Source organism: Sciurus vulgaris (genome assembly GCF_902686455.1).
Source record: "Sciurus vulgaris genome assembly, chromosome: 7".
NCBI lineage: Eukaryota > Metazoa > Chordata > Mammalia > Rodentia > Sciuridae > Sciurus > Sciurus vulgaris.
In genome coordinates this window covers 2,409,338-2,426,874 of record NC_136467.1, presented here as the reverse complement: position 1 = coordinate 2,426,874, position 17,537 = coordinate 2,409,338, and the positions used below count along the sequence as shown (strand labels likewise).

The window sequence follows — 17,537 nt, the reverse complement described above, 5'->3', positions numbered from 1 at the left end:
GTCCTGCGTAAAAGAAAACATCCAGAACCGTTCAGTTAGACTGGCTGCTCGGCCACGCCTGCCCCCCGACCTAAACCCACATCATTGGACTGGTACCTGGCCTCCGTGGTCACATTGGACACGCCACATTAGCCTTTTTTGCAGCAAGGCCATTCACAAAGGGTTCAGCATTTTTCAGTCTGGGTCGGGCCCCCCCTAGGGCCTTCGCTGCATTTGTGCAGATTTCCCACCATGACACTCTGCCTCCGCCCAAAGCCCCGGGAACCAGTGAGCCCGGACTGAAACCTCTGACCCCAGGACTCAGACAAAACTGCCCTCCTCTTAAAATGTTCCCAGGCATTCTGTACAGTGACAGCTGACCAACAGGCCTGCCTGAAGAAGGGACAGTTCAGACTAGGACCCGCTTCCTGGTCTCTTCTGGTGCATCTTCCCATTTGTTTACCTCTTAATATCGCTGGATCTCCCTGCCTGGATTGTAATGTCACTCAGCACCTCTGAACCGCTTGTCACTTTTCCCCTCATGTTTCCTTTCCTCCGTTCCCAACATTTTCTCAAACTCTCACTGCCCTATGGCATGTACCCTTTCTTACAGGGACAGGGTCTGGGCCTGACCTTTAGGAACACAGATCTGAGACGACACATGGAAGCTTGACGTGGAATTGTCATGCTTCTGTCTCTGCTTTTCTTCCTGTGCATATCTGTCTCAATTATCAGAACGCTGAAATTTTTAACCCTTCAAAGTAGAAGGAAAAGTAGGATTCTAGCAAATACGTTTTAAGATCATTAGGATTAGGGAAGTTCTCTGCAAACGTGAAAGACAGTTTTTTATGACCCACCGCCACTTTTTGAAGTCTTGGAGGACAGACTCATGATTTGTGCTGGAGCCCGAGGACCCTGACCATTCCTGGCTGACACAGTCATGCTTACCTGAGCTTCGCTGGTCACTGAGCACTCAGGTGTATGGTTGGCCACTTATCTAGAAGTTTAGATAATGTTTAGACAAGTTTAGTTTTAATGACTCCCTTCCAGAGGCGAGGAGAGAGACACGCTGGGAACCAGTGGGTGGGAACTGGAGACAGCTGCAGCCTCGATTAGGGAAGTTCCTCCACTGATGGGGTCAGTCCCGAAGCACCTCTGTGCACTGAAAACACCTCGGCAGGAAGCACATCTGCACACCCAGCCCCTGAGCATGTCCCCAGGACCACGTGGGTGAGGGGAACGGTGGCTCATGCCCTGCCCAGCACGTGAGGATACTGGGCCGGGCTTGGCCTGGGAGAGGCCGAGACCATGCCCACGTATGAAGAGAGCCTCTTCAACAAGTGGTGCTGGGAAGACTGGAATCCGTAGGTAGCAGAGTGAAACCGAACCCCTCGCTCTCACCCTGCACAGAACTCAGACTGAGGCATTAGACCAGAGACCTGCACCACTGGGAGAAAAAGGAGGCCGACTCCCATCCCATCAGCTTAGGAACCGACTTCCTCAGCAGGACTCCCAAGGCACTAGAAGTAAAATCAGGAATCCATGGAAGGGATGGTGTCAACCCAGAAGTCTTCCTCACACAGAGGAAACGAGAAGAGAGCGCCTGCAGAGGGGGCGGAAGTCTGTGGCAGCTGTGCCAGAGAGAGGGGGCATTGATCTCCAGGACACGCACTTCCCTCCTCTGACCCTAGGCTTGGTTTGCTCACATGCTCCCTCGAGGTGCAGTGCCGGTCCTGAGCCTTTCCTTCGCACGCGCAGTCTTGCTCTAAGAGCCTTCCTCGGGACCTCCTCTGCTGCATCCTGTACACTGTGGCGCGGTGTGTCTCTGTTTTCACTTCTTGAGACATTCTTACACATCCCGATTTGCTCGGCCCATTGGTTGTGCAGGAGTACTGCAACTTCCGCATTGGGAGTGGCCCATGGAAGCATCGTGTCCCTGAGCAAGTGCCTTTCCCATGGCATGGGGGCTCTTTCCTTACCCTCCACTTTCTTCTGTGGTTAGAAGTGGCACAGGACCCTTACCAGAAAGTTGAGAAGGTGCTAGTTCTAAGGTCTTGGGCTTTCCAACCTCCAGACCTCGAGCCCGAATAAGCTTTTTTTCTTTGTAAATTACTCAGTCTCGGGTATTCTGTCATGGCAACAGAAAACAAGCTAAGATGCCAGTCCTGCTCCCGTGGCTCCACTTCCTGGAACACCGTTCTGTCTCACCTCTCTCACTCTGTGCATACGTCGCGGCTGACGCCTGTCATAGACAGCACATCGTTGGATCTTTGGATCTGTTTTGTTGTTGTTGTTGTTGTTTATTCTTTTAGCCACTCTATCTTTCGATTGGAAATCATAATGCATTTACATTTGAGGCAACTGTTGACAGGGCACTTACAATTGCCATTTTCTTTCTCACTGACCATGTTAGTTTCTACCTGCTGGTACGGCTGCATCCCTTTGTGATTCATTCTGCTTTTGAAATAGTATGCTGTGGTTCCCTTCCTTTTATCTTCCCTGCATCTTCATGGTCACTATGAGACTGACAGAAAATATCTTACCATAAGACGTGGTCATTTAAGCCAACAGCTTACCTTGGGGAAGGCTTTGGCAGCAGGCCCAAGGCCAAACAGAGCTGCACCCTCTGGGAACAGGGCATTTTCTGGTCTGGAGCAGGGACAGCAGCAAACAGGTCTGCCCGAGGGTGGCTCTGTGTCTCAGAATGACCCTTTTGGGTCTCAGCTCCTCAGAACCTCATGGACTCCCAGCTGAGCCCCGAGGCCACCACAAAGGCACATGTGTCTGTGGTGTCTGGCTGCAAAGGTCTGTGGGAACTTCCTGTTTTGCCACCTTGTGACTTTTTTCAGCTCTTTCTATTGTGGTAAAAAGCACACGGTGTAAAATTTACCATTAGTGACATTTAGTTCACTCAAGTGTTGTGTAGTCATACCTGATTCCAGAACATTCTGTCACCCGAAGGAAGCCTCCCACCTCCACCTCAGCAGTCAGTCCTGGTCCCCCTGACCTCAGTCCCTGGAACCCTCCAGCCTGCTTTCTGTGGTCTTACCAACTCTGGATATTGTTCCAGAGGAATCACGTAGCGTATGGCCTTGACCCCGGCTGCCTTCACCCACACAGTGTTTTCAAGGGAACCTCCCAGAGCCTTCTGTCCTACGACAGGACAGAAGGACTGTTGAGGTACTCTTCATCTGTTGTGGAAGGTAACATGTCTGGCCTGGAAGGTCCTGTCATCATATGCTGGGTGGTGACCAGTGACAAGGCCAGTTCAGAGGGGCACTTTAACCTGCTGGCTGCTGCCAGAGGGGGATGCTGCCACTTGGTCTGATTTAGGGCCCAGCATCCATAGACGTCATTTGAACTTGCGGTCATTCATTTCATTTTGAATAACTATTTTACCACTAAGTTGACAAAATAATTTTGACAAAAAATGGTTGATTAAAAAATAGAAAGTGAATTCCTGGGTTTAAAGATTTAATAATCTTTTTCTCCTGTTTAATACACCACACAAGTGCAATAAAAGTATATCCACAAACAAGGAAGGGGCTGAGCCTCTAAGCGGTCTGAGCTGGTGAACACTCGAGGGTAATTTAATCACCACGAGGACAGGTCAGCTTCTACCTGCGGCCACGGTTCTGGCCCCAGGGTCAGACCACGTGCTGCTGTGCTGCAGTCAGGAGGTGCTGGATCTGCCGCTCCCCTTGGGTCCGGAATGCGCGTCACCTCCGCTTGGCTCTACTTCCTGGCGCTTGGGGATGCTGCTTGCTCACTAGCTTCTGTAGCTCTTGGATGATCCTCCTGACGTTCAGCCCATTCCTAGACGCTCCCGAAGTGGCTTCATTGAAAGGAAAAATGAGCACGAAGTTGCCTGCGTGGGGGTCTGGCTCCGGGCTCGTGTCGGGGACGCTCGGGGGGCTCTTGGTCTTGCAGGGGTGTGATTGGATGAGGGACACGTAGGGGATGAGTGTCGGGCCTGGCGTGCGCCTGACCCTGAGGCTGGCCCTGATTTTGGGCGCCTCTCTGGTTGACAGCAGCACGTCCTGCCCGTTTGCCGTTTCTCTCAGCCGAATGGTGCGTGGGCAGGTAGGACAGGTGCTCACAGCTTTCTCCGTGGCGGGGCCGGTCCTACTGTGCGTCCTCCCTGTGAATCGCAGGAGAGACCCGTATGGAAGATGAGTGTGAGGGCCGCCGCGCCCGCGCTTGGCGCCCCTGGAGAAGAGGGGGTCGGGGTTCCCGCTCGCTGCCTTGCGGCTCTCTTTCCCCTCGCTTCTTAGACCGTTTAAGCAGATCAGCTCAATGATGTCGTGGATAAGTTTCCTCTTCACAGACACGTCTGTGGAACAGTCCAAGGACAAGGCAGGGCTGTGGTTCACTTCCAAGAGCCACGGCTTCAAGTTGTCATCAATCAAGATGTCAAACCCAAAGAGCTCAAAGCAGTTGGCAGCGAAGGGGACGGAGGGGGCCACGGCGAGGACCGTGAGGATGACCATGTGGTTGATCTTCTGCCACAAAAGCAGGTCGTCCACGTCCCCATTGCGAAGGTACGAGAAAAACCTGCTGAGGGTCCACTTGCAACCGCGACCAACTACTTCTTTGATCTTCTCATAGGAGACCCCAGACTTATTGATGCTGCTGTTGGTCAGATGTGCATAATAGTTTTTCAAATCGTGGAGGTCAAACTTTTCTGTAGCAAACCGTACTAGCCCCTCCTGATACACATAAATGGTCAAAGGCTTAAAGCCGGTGACACAGACATAGAGGCGGAGGTCACATTTATACCTACCGACAAGTAAAGGGTTGCAGATATATTTCTGTACTATATACGCATCGCTGAAGATCAGATCTTTAATGTCACTGAAAATCATTATGCCCCTGCCACGAGATAGCTCTGCTGGCTTGCAGATCCAGTAGCCGTGCTTGGCGCCCCGCGTCTGCTTCTCCTTGAAGTACTCGGCTATGAACTTGGTATAGTCACTGGGCATAATGAACGTCTCGGGCACGAACTCATAGAGGGCGGCGCCGTACATCCTCCGCATGCGCTGCAGGTGTCTGGCCAGGCGGTCCTTCCGGGTGAGCGTGGTTGTGCCCGGGTGGTGGTTGAGTCTCTGCCATGGCTTGACATTGATGTGCTCGATCATCCGGAAAGAGGAAGTCCTCCAGTACAGGTTCCAGTCTTCCACATTCCGCTCTTGCTCGTCGAACTTGTCCCACCCGCGCTCCAGCAGGACACTCTGCACGACTTCCGGAGTCGTCTTGTCCACACGGAACACCAGCGGCTTCAGGGTGGCTCCGGGAGGCTCATCTTCAGTCTTGAAAGAAGGGTTTCTGTCCTAAAAATTGATCACCAGAACAGGGTTAGAGGAGCGGGCCTGGAGGTGCGATCAGGCGGGGCCTCCAGAGGAAGGTTGGTGCGTGGTGCCACCAGCTGTCTCCTCTGTACCTCCCCTCCCACCACAGTCTGGCTGCCCTGCTGCTCCACCAGGTGTCCTCGGACAGCACCTGGTGGAGACACCTCTTCCCCCCCAGCTCGCCTTTCCTCTATTCCCCAACACATTACACTCTGTCTGTGATGTTTAGAGTCACAGTCCACAGGTTTGTCATCAAGACGTTCCTTGTTTTTCATGCTGGGGATCGAACCTTGGGTCTCACACTCACAAGCAGGCACTCCACCCCTGGACTACAGCCCCAGCCCCTGTCAGAACTTTGAGGGTAAATAGTCACTGTTGACGCACGTGCAGAATCCTATTGCCCTAAATAGTGAGTGTCATTACTTACAAAAAATAGATGCAAGATTTCTATATTTAAAAAGACATAAAGTAGAATCATATTATGGCATTTGCAGATAAATGAATGGAGTTGGAGAATATCATGCTAAGTGAAATAAGCCAATCCCAAAAAGCCAAAGGCCAAATGTTTTCCCTGATAAGTGGATGATGATATATAATGGGGGTGGCGGGTGAGAGAAGAATGGAGGAACTCTAGATTATGTAGAGGGAAATGAGAGGGGCGGGGGTATGAAGGATGGTGGAATGAGACAGATATCATCATCCTGTGTGCGTGTATGATTACATGAATGGTATGAATCTACATCATGCACAATAGAAACAGAAAGATGTACCACATTTGTGTACAATGAATCAAAGTGCAGCCTGTAAAAATAAAAAAAAATAGATTTGAGTGTGTTACATAAGCTGGATGTGACGACGTTGCCTGGCCTGAGACGCTCTGGAGCGACTGGCCACACTGCAGCAGGGCTTTCCCAGACCAGCACCTGACCACCCTGGGCCCACTGGACACTCTTCAGAGGTAGAGGCTGGGCCAGTCATGAACGTGGTCAATTATGAGAAAAGTAGTTGAATGGAAAAACTCGAGTTAAAAGCTCATTTGGCAAAAACAATGTGCAGATCATGCCTCCCATTTTGAAAGATAAACAGAAAATGCAGATTTGACGGTTGTTCTGAAGTGCAGAGACGGAAAGCAGGGTCATGTCTGAGGGAATCATGAGTGACAGCGGAGTGTGATGCTTCGCCAGGACCTGGAGAGGCGGGAGGGGCGCGGGCGGCGCTGGGAAGAGCAGCGGCCTGAGGTAGCACGAGCATGCTCCTCAGAACTCCATCCAGGCCCTTTGCTCGGCTTCTCTGATGGTGTCAGCCTCCTTCACGCACGTTTGCACATGGTGGCCAGATGGCTTGCTGGGGGCACACGAGTGTCTGAGCGTTCAGGCTGATCCCAAAGGAGTGAGTTTGGTGGAAGTTGTATTTCAGTGAAGCAAGATATGATGGAGGGAGGCGGGAGGGAGAATCTGGCCACACACGCACCTTTTTCTCCAGCTTTGAAATCCCGAGACCTCGGCGGGGAGGGATGAGAGGACAGCTCTAGAGATCAAGGCCAGCTGCTCTGTGCGCTATGCTACCGACACAGTGCTGAGGGTAGCGGCCTGGGCTGCTGGCTCCAGAGCTGTGAACAAAGCAGCATCCACAAAATGAAGGGCCCTGTCAGTGTGCTGTTTCTTTGATGAGGGACATATAGAATTGACAACTCTGTTGTGCTCATTAAAAAATTCAGTCTTCACAGTTTATGCTGATGTTTCCAAGTGGTGTTCAGTGGTGTTAGCAGGTGTCTTAAGCAAAGTGTGTGTGTGTGTGTGTGTGTGTGTGTGTGTGTGTGTATGTGTGTGTGTGTGAGAGAGAGAGAGTGTGGTATGTATGTATGTGGTATGTGCCTGTGGTGTATGTGGTGTATGTTGTAAGTGTGTGCACTGTGTGAATATACAGGGGAGCCCCGGAGTCAGATGTTTGTCACTACCGGATTGAGCACATTAAAAATGCTCTCTCAGCTGGGGTGTAGTGCATGATAAAGCACTAGCTAATCATGCACAGGTCCTGGGTTCCATTCCCAGAGACGACCCCCATGCTTTTTTTTTTTTTTTTGCTTTCAGGAAATAGGGCAAGTTTTAGTCAGCTCTCCATCATTGTGAACGAAATCCCTGACAAGGAAAACAAAGAGGTTCAGAGGTTCAGTCCACTGTTGGCCAACTCCATACCTCTGGGCCTGAGATGAGGCAAACATCGTGGCAGAAAGATGTGGTTGAGGAAAGCAGTTTAGGACATGTCAGCCAGGAAGCAGAGAGAGTTCCTCTCAGCCTGGCAAAATACAAACCCCAGTGACCTACTTCCTTCAGCCAACCTTACCTGCCTACAGTTACCACCTACTTAATCTACCGAAGTGGGCCAACCCCCCAATTAGGTGACAGCTCTCATCATCTACTCATTTCACCTCTGAACATTACTGCATTGTCTCACACTTAGGCTTTTGAGGAACACCTCATATCCAAACCATAACTCTTTGTCCCTGGCCCCAAAATGCCCATCTCAAAATGCAAAATGTATTTGTCCATTTCCCAGAGTCCCCCTAGTCTCAACTACTCCAGCATTGCCCAGAAATCTAAATCCAAAGTCGGAGACTCAAGGCAAACTCCTGGATGTTTCCCCTGTAGAGATCAAAAGCAAGTTACATATAGCTAATATGTAAAGGCACAGAACAAACATTTCCATTTCACAGGGGAAAATAGGGGCAAAGAAACAAGGAATGGTACCAAAACAAGACCAAAATCCAGTTGGGCAAACACGTCCTGTAACTCTACGTCCAGCACCTGGGGCACATGGCACTGTGATGTTCTCTCCAAAGGGCTGGTGTAGTTCTGTTCCTACACCTTGCTGGTGGCAGCCCACATGGCCTCTCTTGATTTGTTTCTACTTGATTTTTGCAGATTTCCTTGGCAGACATTCCATGTTGCCACCATTGGTTAATCTCGGTGTTCTCTGCTTCCTTTGGATGGCTTCAGGCATCACCTTCTCTGGCAGCCCACAAAGACTCTGACCTTGCTACAGCTTACCTAGTCTACCAGGCAATCCTTCAAAATCTCAGGGAAGTCTCCGTGATCCCCTAATCCAGCATCCTGCATTCCTGCAGAACCAACTTCGTGTGGTTGACACCAAGATCTGCTGCCATCTTTAGCAGTAGTCGAGCCTCCAGGGACCATGGTTGCAGCAGCCTTCGAGTATCTGGGTGACTGAGCATAATGAAACAACTTCCTAGGTTCCCTTGTGTAAGCAAGGCACCCCCATGGTGCCTTCTCAAAGGAATTTTTAACTCAGAGGTCTCAGTCGATCAATGGCAGTATGTGCCCTTGAGCCTGAGACAGGTGTAGTCTTGCCAATTTCTGAGATACCCTCAAGCCATTCTTCCTGTTGTCACTATGCAAAGTACTAGATCTCTTTTGTGGCTATAATGTTGTCAACAACCACACTTTCCTTGGCCCCAGTCTTATACCCATTTTTCTGGCCAAAATAGAAGTTTTCAAATCTTTCTGCTCTTGATTGGCTTTAAAAGCTGCCAGCAAAATCCATGCTACTGCCTGAATGCTGTGCTGTCTTGAAATGTTCTCTGCCAGATGAATTAGTCCATCGCCTTTGAATTCAGCCTCACAGAAAGTCTCAAAAAATGGAAAAAATGTAGACAACTTCTTTGCTCTAATGCAACATGAATGGGCTCTAGTCCAACTTCCAACCTCAGGAGACCAGTCTTTCCTTAGTGCTCAGTTCTAATGGCATTCTGGTGTTCTGAGCCCCCACCAGGACTTCCCATTAATCTCTGCTCACAACATTCTAAGTCTTCTCCAGCCTGAATCTCCAAACTTTTCCCAGATCCTCTCTCAAACTGGTTTCCAATGCTTCTGAACCACATGGTCAGGTTAGTTGGAGCAACAGCCCCACTTCTGGTACCAATTTCTGTTTTAGTCAGATTTTTATCACTGTGACCAAAATACCTGATAAGAACAACACAGAAGAGCAAAAGCTTATTTGGGGCCCACAGTTTTAGAGGTCTCAGTCATGATCTGAGGTGAAGCAAAACATCATAGTGGAAGCGTGTGACAAAGGAAGGTAGATCAGGACATGATGTCCAGGAAGCAGAGAGAATTCCACTCATCAGGGACAAAGTATATCCAAAGGCATGCTCCCAGTGACTTACTACACCCTCCATCCAGTGGATTAATCCACTAATTATGTTACAGTTCTCATAAACCATCAGTTCCCCTCTGAAAATTCCTGCCTCACAAATGAGCTTTGGGTGAGTCAGGAAAACCAACTAAATATTGTCCAATATTTGAGAATGAACATATCAGAGGCTCAAAAAGAGTAGTGTCCTGCAGCATCAGCCACCATATTCCACTCTAAGATCTTGGTGACAGTGTGGCCTTCCCAGTCTGTGCAAGTCTGAAAACCCATGCTTCCCCTTTCCATAAAACCAGGGAAGTCAGCTGGTGCTTCTCATTAGGGGAAAAGTGTACAGTACAGCAAGACTAAGTATTTACAAGGGCTGGCCTTGGATTCTGTTTCAACTAAGTATCCGCTTTCCCATCCATGCAATTGAGAAACCAAACATCAAATTAGAATTCTTTTTTTTTTTTTTCAGTCAAAGTTCTTCTGGAACTACCTCAAGTCTCTTTCATTCTGCCTCCCTCAGACTTAAAGATGCCAATCACAAAAAAATGTGCTAAGAAAATTACGTGCAAGATGGGTGACAGTATGTGTAGTGATTAAAGGCAGAGGATCACACTATGAAGCCTCTGCCATGATGGGAGAGAGCAGGGGCTTTGTCTTTTGTTGTGAAGAGGACCATGGTGTGGGCATGGCATGGGCATGGTGTGGGCCCTGGTGTGAGCTGTGATGTGAACTTGGTATGGGCATGGTTGACCCTGAAGCATGAGTGATAGGGTGGGCCATGGCACAGGATGTGGGTGAACCACAGTGTGGGTTGCCATGATGTGAGCTGTGGTGTGAGCATGGTGTGGGATGGTATGGGAATGGTGTGGGCATGGTGTGGCTATGGTGTGGCTATGGTGTGAGCATGGTGTGTGCATGGTGTGAGCATGGTTTGTGTATGGTGTGAGCCCTGGTGTGAGCTGTGGTGTGAGCATGGTGTGCGCGTGGTATGGGAATGGTGTGAGCATGGTGTGGATATGGTGTGGCTATGGTGTGAGCATGGTGTGTGCATGGTGTGAGCCCTGGTGTGAGCTGTGATGTGAACTTGGTGTGGGATGGTATGGGAATGGTGTGGGCATGGTGTGAGCGTGGTTTGTGTATGGTGTGAGCCCTGGTGTGAGCTGTGGTGTGAGCATGGTGTGAGCGTGGTTTGTGTATGGTGTGAGCCCTGGTGTGAGCTGTGGTGTGAGCATGGTGTGGGATGGTATGGGAATGGTGTGGGCATGGTGTGGATATGGTGTGGATATGGTGTGGCTATGGTGTGAGCATGGTGTGTGCATGGTGTGGGCCCTGGTGTGAGCTGTGATGTGAACTTGGTGTGGGATGGTATGGGAATGGTGTGGGCATGGTGTGAGCGTGGTTTGTGTATGGTGTGAGCCCTGGTGTGAGCTGTGGTGTGAGCATGGTGTGAGCGTGGTTTGTGTATGGTGTGAGCCCTGGTGTGAGCTGTGGTGTGAGCATGGTGTGGGATGGTATGGGAATGGTGTGGGCATGGTGTGGATATGGTGTGGATATGGTGTGGCTATGGTGTGAGCATGGTGTGTGCATGGTGTGGGCCCTGGTGTGAGCTGTGATGTGAACTTGGTGTGGGATGGTATGGGAATGGTGTGGGCATGGTGTGAGCGTGGTTTGTGTATGGTGTGGGCCCTGGTGTGAGCTGTGATGTGAACTTGGTATGGGCGTGGTTGACCCTGTAGTGTGAGCATGGTGTGGGCCATGATATGAGCTGTGATGTGAGCATTGTGTGGATATGGTGTGGTATGGTGTGGGCCCTGGTGTGAGCTGTGGTGTGAGCATGGTGTGCGCGTGGTATGGGAATGGTGTGGCGTGGTGTGGATATGGTGTGGTATGGTGTGGGCCCTGGCGTGAGCTGTGGTGTGAGCATGGTGTGGCCCTGGTGTGGGGTATGGGATGAACCACAGTGTGGGTCACCATGATGTGAGCTCTGGTTGAGCATGGGGGCGGGGCCCTGGTGTGAACTGCAGGGTGAACTGTGCTGTCAGCATGGTGTGGGCGTGGGAGGGCCCTGGTGTGAACCACGGTGTGAGCTGAGATGTGGGCATGGTGTGAGCATGGTGAGCATGGTGGGGGCGTTGGGTGGACTACACGTGGGCCCTGGTGTGAGTGTGGTGTGAGCTGAGGTGTGAGCACAGCTATCCATGGAGACTCTCCTCATGACTTTCTTCCCTGGTCTCAGCGGGAGGACACTGAGGGCCTGACTGAAGCCACACCAGGGGCAGCGTTTTGTCTTGGGCTTGTCTTGACTGAAACGGCCTGCCCTTGGCAGGCAGCAGGGAGACTTCAGGTACATCTTACAGTAAGTCTTGAGCAGAGATTCACCGTCTTCTGACCCTGTTGGCAGGGTGCCTGTCCCTGTCCTCACTGTGCCTGGGTGGGCTGCACCAGAGGGAGAGCTGCCAGGGTGACGGCCAGGGTGCTGGGCCCTGGGGGGCCTTTCCTGCAGAGGGGTGGTATCACTTCCTCTTATGATCTCCAAGGAAACCATCCCCGAAGCCAGCGCCAGAGCGGATGGGCACGCACAGTGCTCCCCCCAGGGAAGGCCCCAGGACCCTCATTCAGCCTGCGAGGTTGCAGCACCAGCACCAAGATGTCAGTCAGACCCTGGGGACCTGGCGGAGAAGCGGCCTGCGACTCCTGGCGGCAGACATTGTGGCGTGCCCTGCTGTGCACATGGGACTCTACTCCAAAGGTCACCCAGGGAAATCACTCAGGCCAGATTCTCATCTCAAGGAAAGTAGCAGCCCCCGCTTAGGTATAGACCGCCGTTCCATCCAGCACAGACAGACCAGAGCACGTGGAAGCCTGCCGCCCTCAGGGTGCCCCACCAGGCGACTCCTGACTGAGTCCTCCCAGGCTTTACCTGGTGGATTTATTGAGGGCATGGGTGTGCCCAGCAAGTGGCAGCCCCTGGCTCTTCAGGAGCCACCGTCAAATGTATGGTTAAGTCATTTCGTGACTGTGGTTCTCATCAACTCTTTGAGTCTGGTTTGGCCTGGCTCAAACCCTCCTGGGTGAGGAAGGGGAAGGGCCCTTCTTTTTGGGAAAGCAAGGTGTTCCCTCACCTGGGGAGTCCTGATCCTAGGACACGCCAACTGGCACATGGGTTTTCCTGGAAATGTGTGGAAACAGGCCACGGGGAAGGGCTGGGCCCTCAGTGACCAAGCAGCCTCTGGTTCCCACACTCTCCCCTTCAGGGATTGCTGGGAGTCCACTCATTTTGTTTATATTAAACATTAAAAGCTGTGCAATTAAAAGCTATGTGCTGACACAGGAGATGCTTTGGGGACAGGGAGAGAAGCCTTCTAGGTAACCCTGGAGTCAGCTGCTGTAAGAGCCGTGCTCACCAAGGTGGAGAACCAATTTCCCTAGAAGAGCCTCAGGCAACAAATCCGAGCAGTGCCTGGCTTACACCCAGCATGCACCAAAGTGAAAAGCAAGTGATCCCTACAGACTGCCTCCTCCAGGGTTTACAGAGGAGTCCCCAACCTCCCCGGCCTTCATTTGTAATTCCAGGATTTGCTGGCCACAGCCTACGTCTCCGTGTCTCTGAGGACCTAGGGTTCCTTGCTTTCTTTCTATGAATAGCCTCCACGCCAGTCGGGACACAGATCTGGAAAAGGCCACAGGCCACCTTGCTGTGAACGTAGCCCCGTCCACAAGACTGCGTTTACAGCACAGCACGATCAGTTCTCAACCTATCAGTAGTTCTCCAAGCACCCGCAATCTTTCATCTTCAATAAATAGGAATGAGCGGTAGCTGCGGGTGACTGCTCCAGGCAGGGAGCCAGCTGTGGAGAAGGGTGGCCCCAAGCAGGAGGCTGGCCTGGCCATCTGCCTCGCTCCCCAGGCAGCTGACATAGGAACACACTGCCTCTGCCCTGCAGGAGGCGCTGTGGGGCCCACTCACCATTCCTGGCTGTGTGATCTGGGCTGGGCTGGAGGTGCGCTCGGCTGTGCCTGGTTCAGGCTGCGCCCACCTGGTGTGGAGGTGCAGGAAGGACCCCCAGGCGCTGACTCCAGGGGTGGGGTCGAGGGTCTCTGTGCACCCGGCAGCCAGGCTGCACTGTGCAGGACGCACAAGCCCGCTCACTGTCCTCACAAAGCAAGCAAGCCGCTCCCTCACAAAGGGGGGCACCCGCCTCAGAGAGGCTGACAGCAGTGCCTGCAGGCAGGCCACAGGGCGGCCGCCTCTCCCCTCTCTGCACAGCCTGACGGCCCCAGCACCCAAGGCCTCAGGCCATGGGCAGGGGACACCTGTGGGCTCCCCTGGAACCCGGGCCTGTTCTCCCTGTGTTCTCCTTTTGCGTTGCCTTACTGGAATCTTAAAATAGTCATTCTCACACAAGAGCAGTTGAGTTTCAACAATAAATAATTGTCATTGTGTTTAAGGAAAGTTTGCTGCGCAGACACCAGTGGCTCCCCTCCCTCTGCTAAGGTGGGTTGTCCTCGTTGACGATCAGTGCTGGGGTCTGTCCCAAGGGAATGTTCCAGCTCCAGCCAACTAGTGCTCCTCTCACACTCCTGGACCCAAGAACCCTCCACGCAGCTTGTTGAGGCTCCCTTACGGTCCCTGTGACCACAGGCTGCTTTGCCACCTCCCAGGAGATGACAACCTTCGCAGGTTCACAGGACCGTGAAGACCGCAGGACACAGTTGGCCGAGTCCCTCGGCAAAGAGCAGCTCTGCGGATTCTTAATTGACAAGGCCGGAGTGAAGCGACAGACGTGTGGCTCCAGGCAGTGTTCTCCTTCAGCTGACATCCTCGCTCCTCTGAGTAGTTCATGGCCATCTTCCAACCCGGGTGCTGCTCACGTTTTTAAAAGTCAAGTCTGAAAAGCATAAACCAAGGGTGAGTCTGGCAGTTATTCTAGAGCCAGGGAAGGTGACCAGGCTCAGGCACTGCCTGGGCCCAGACTACCTAGTTAAGTGGCTTAATCCATTTTGAATTTACTCAGCAGTTTGTAATCCTTCCTTCATTTGGGTCCACGCTCGCCCTGTGGCTGGGAGTCTGGGCTGAGAGGGGAAGCGAGCCGTCCAGCCTGCAGCCCTGCTGAGGCACGTGGCCATGCGTGTGCTTCCCCAGGTGAGAGCACACAGCCCAGGACCCTTGGCCCTGCTCCGCCTCCTCTCTGCACACCCTGGTTCTGCTGGCCGAGCTCCCCGGGTCTCAACCGTGAAAGGCAGAGGGTGGCTGAAGCGCCTAGTGAGGGACCACATGGAGCCTGGGGTTGGTGGCTGATGGGCTGGCCCCGAGGAACACTGGCAACCCCACGGCCCAGGGTCACCTGAGCCTCTGCTTCCCTCTGAAGCATGTGGCACACCCCAGGGCTCTCCACGTTCAGGTGTGTGGACCTGAAGAGCAGCTACCACGATGGCCTGAGTCCAGCCCGGCTCCTGGTCTGCTCAGGACACTCACTTCACTGGCTTCCTGACAGGTCAGAAGGTCCACGCATTGTGGTGCTTAGCTCCAGAAGGTGGGCGAAGTCCAAGGAAACGCTGGGCCAGTGACTGGAGTCCTCCCCCCTTCCTGAGCCTCCATCCTGCCCCCAGGTGATCACAGACTCGCACCCGGGCCCTCGAGAGCAAAGAGCTACCGCCACCCACCAGGCCCAGGGGAGAAGGGCTTGGAACATGACTGGCCAGAACTGGAATGTCCTCTTGCTCTGACCAGGTGACAGAGACTTGGCCTTTGTGGTCAGTGTCCCGTAGACACCAGGCTGGTACAGCTGGGAGCAGGGCACATACACGAGGGGGACATTTGTGAGTTACGTGGACACTCTGGACACTCTGGGAGTGGAGTGAGCACTACCCAGCAGCTGGAGCCTGCTCCAGTTCAAGGGTGACTGCAGATGTCCAGGGTCAGAAAGGGAGGGGCAGGAAGACCGTCCTGGCTCAGGTTACCGAAGTATTATCCTTGAGAACGGCCAGGACTGCATGTCTCATGACAGATCAGAATGAACACCCACAGCCAGGGAGTTCCTTCTGCAAAGAAGCCTGCTCCTGGCACCTCTGAAGAGAGGCCTCCAGGGGCTCTGCACAGGGTGGGCATGTCCTTTCCAAGCGTGGAAACGTGCCTGCTTTGGGATAGAGCTGCGTCCTCACAGTGAGTTCACAGGAGCTCACGCTGGAGCAGCAAGCCCTTGGTCCCCAGGCTGCTGTCCTTACAAGACCCAGAGAGGAGGTGACCTGTGAGGATAGAAGTGCAGGAAGGTGTCATGTGATGATGGGCAGGGGCCTGAGAGAGGCACCTACCTGCCCAGGAACACCAGGGCTGCTGGTCACACAGAAGGGTGATCCTGCCCTGGAGCCTGCAGACCCTGGGAAATGACTGAATGTGGACACAGGACACTTACAGAGCTTTTTAAGTTAAAATGAAGTCATTACACTGGGCGCTACTCCACTGACAGACATTCTCAAAAGCAGAGTAGTTCAGACTTAGGAGAGACACAGCAAAGTGGCCTTCGGCAGTCTGGAGAGGCCTCGGGAGAAACCAACACTGCTGACACCTTGAACTTGGGCTTCCAGCCTCCAGAACTGTGAGAAAACAGGTTTTTGTTGTTTAAGCCACCTTGTGACACTTTGTTAAGGAAGCCTAACATTCTAAAGAGATGATAGCTGATTGATGATAGACAGATACATAGAGGTAGGTATGACAGACTGACATTTGTGCATTAAGGGTCTCTAGAGAAACAACAGGTGGACCCAGAGGATCTGGGGGAAGGACCGAGACTCTGCAGTTTCTAACAAGTTTCTAGTTATGCTTCGTCACTGATGCAGCAACTCCTTTTTATCTCCATTAGGAGCTGCAACCTGCTCGTTTCTGGAACCAAGCTTGCTCAGCAGCTACAGCAGGGACCAGAGCTGCCTGGAGAAACCTGGCAACATCAAGGCTATGGCATGAGAAAGTCTTGCAACTGGAAGTCCATGCCGTGTGAAAGATACTGAGAACAGAGGGCGGTGCTTGGCCTTGGAGAGCACTGTGCGGAGCCCCCACCAGCGCTGAATAAACCTGCTCTTCTGCATCTCCAAGTGCCACTGTCTCTTTCAAGTGCCATATTTTCGGTATTTTTTCATAACTTATTTTGGTGCATTGGTGAAAACCCAACAACTGAGCTGGCCTTTTGTGCCTCTGCCATCAGGGAACTGGAGAAAGCCACAGCCGCCAGCCTGGTGGCAGACAGTTGGCCCCAGCCACCTGTCCTGACTCTCACTGGACCTGTCCTGGCTCCAGCTCTCACTACTTCCTCGATGGACTCAGAGGAGAAAGAAAGCAGGTTTCAGGACAGGACATCAAACTGGTAAGTGCCCCAGGGACATCTGCACAAGTCAGGTCCCCCCTAAGGTGGAAGTGGAAAGCGATCACTTCCCAGTGACCAGAGTGTCACTCAGTGTGGGCTGCTTTCTCGGGAGTTCTGTCTTAATTCTGTTGTGCGTGTCATTTTGACTGGAGTGACCGGGAATCCATGATCCACCATCTTAGGACTCTGGAGCCTGAGTGAGTCCTCACCTGTGGTTCCATGGTGACCTCAGGGGGCTTCAGGCAGCCCCAACCCTAGGGATCAAAAGTTCCTCCCTGTGGGGTTGGGCAGGGTCATGGGTTTAGAGTGGCCTGCCATTGGTGCCACGAGGTACCTACGTCTCTGTGAAGAGAGCAGGAGGATGTATTCCCCCTTGCTGTGCAATACTGTCTCAGGGCAGGAACGCTCACATAATAGCAGTTCAGCTTCAAAACCTCCAGTCTGCAGAAAGAAGATGCTGACGTGGGAAGAGAAACTGAAAGTCCCCCAGATTGCCTTTTGGGCCTTATGTTAAAATATCTCTTAAAAGTCCTAGAATAAAAGAAAATAAGAGAGATGATAAAATACCATTGATTTACTTGGACTCAAGAAACTCTCCAGAAGCCTTTGGTGTCCTGACTCAAACTTTATGCCTCTTACAGCCAAACTCCCTGACTTCTGCCTCCTGCTGATCCTAGAACAAGAGGATGGAGAC

At 52.4% G+C, this 17,537-nt stretch overlaps 1 protein-coding gene across 1 annotated transcript; it reads right to left on the bottom strand.

Annotated features, from left to right (window-relative positions):
* Positions 1-3,690: 3,690 nt before the first annotated feature.
* On the bottom strand, positions 3,691-14,305 carry TTLL2 (tubulin tyrosine ligase like 2; the record flags this gene model as incomplete). The annotated part of the gene is made up of 2 exons (XM_079149188.1): positions 3,691-5,309; positions 14,111-14,305. The coding sequence occupies 2 exons, from the start codon at positions 14,303-14,305 to the stop codon at positions 3,699-3,701; spliced, it is 1,806 nt and encodes a 601-aa protein (XP_079005314.1). The 3' UTR covers positions 3,691-3,698.
* Positions 14,306-17,537: the final 3,232 nt, after the last annotated feature.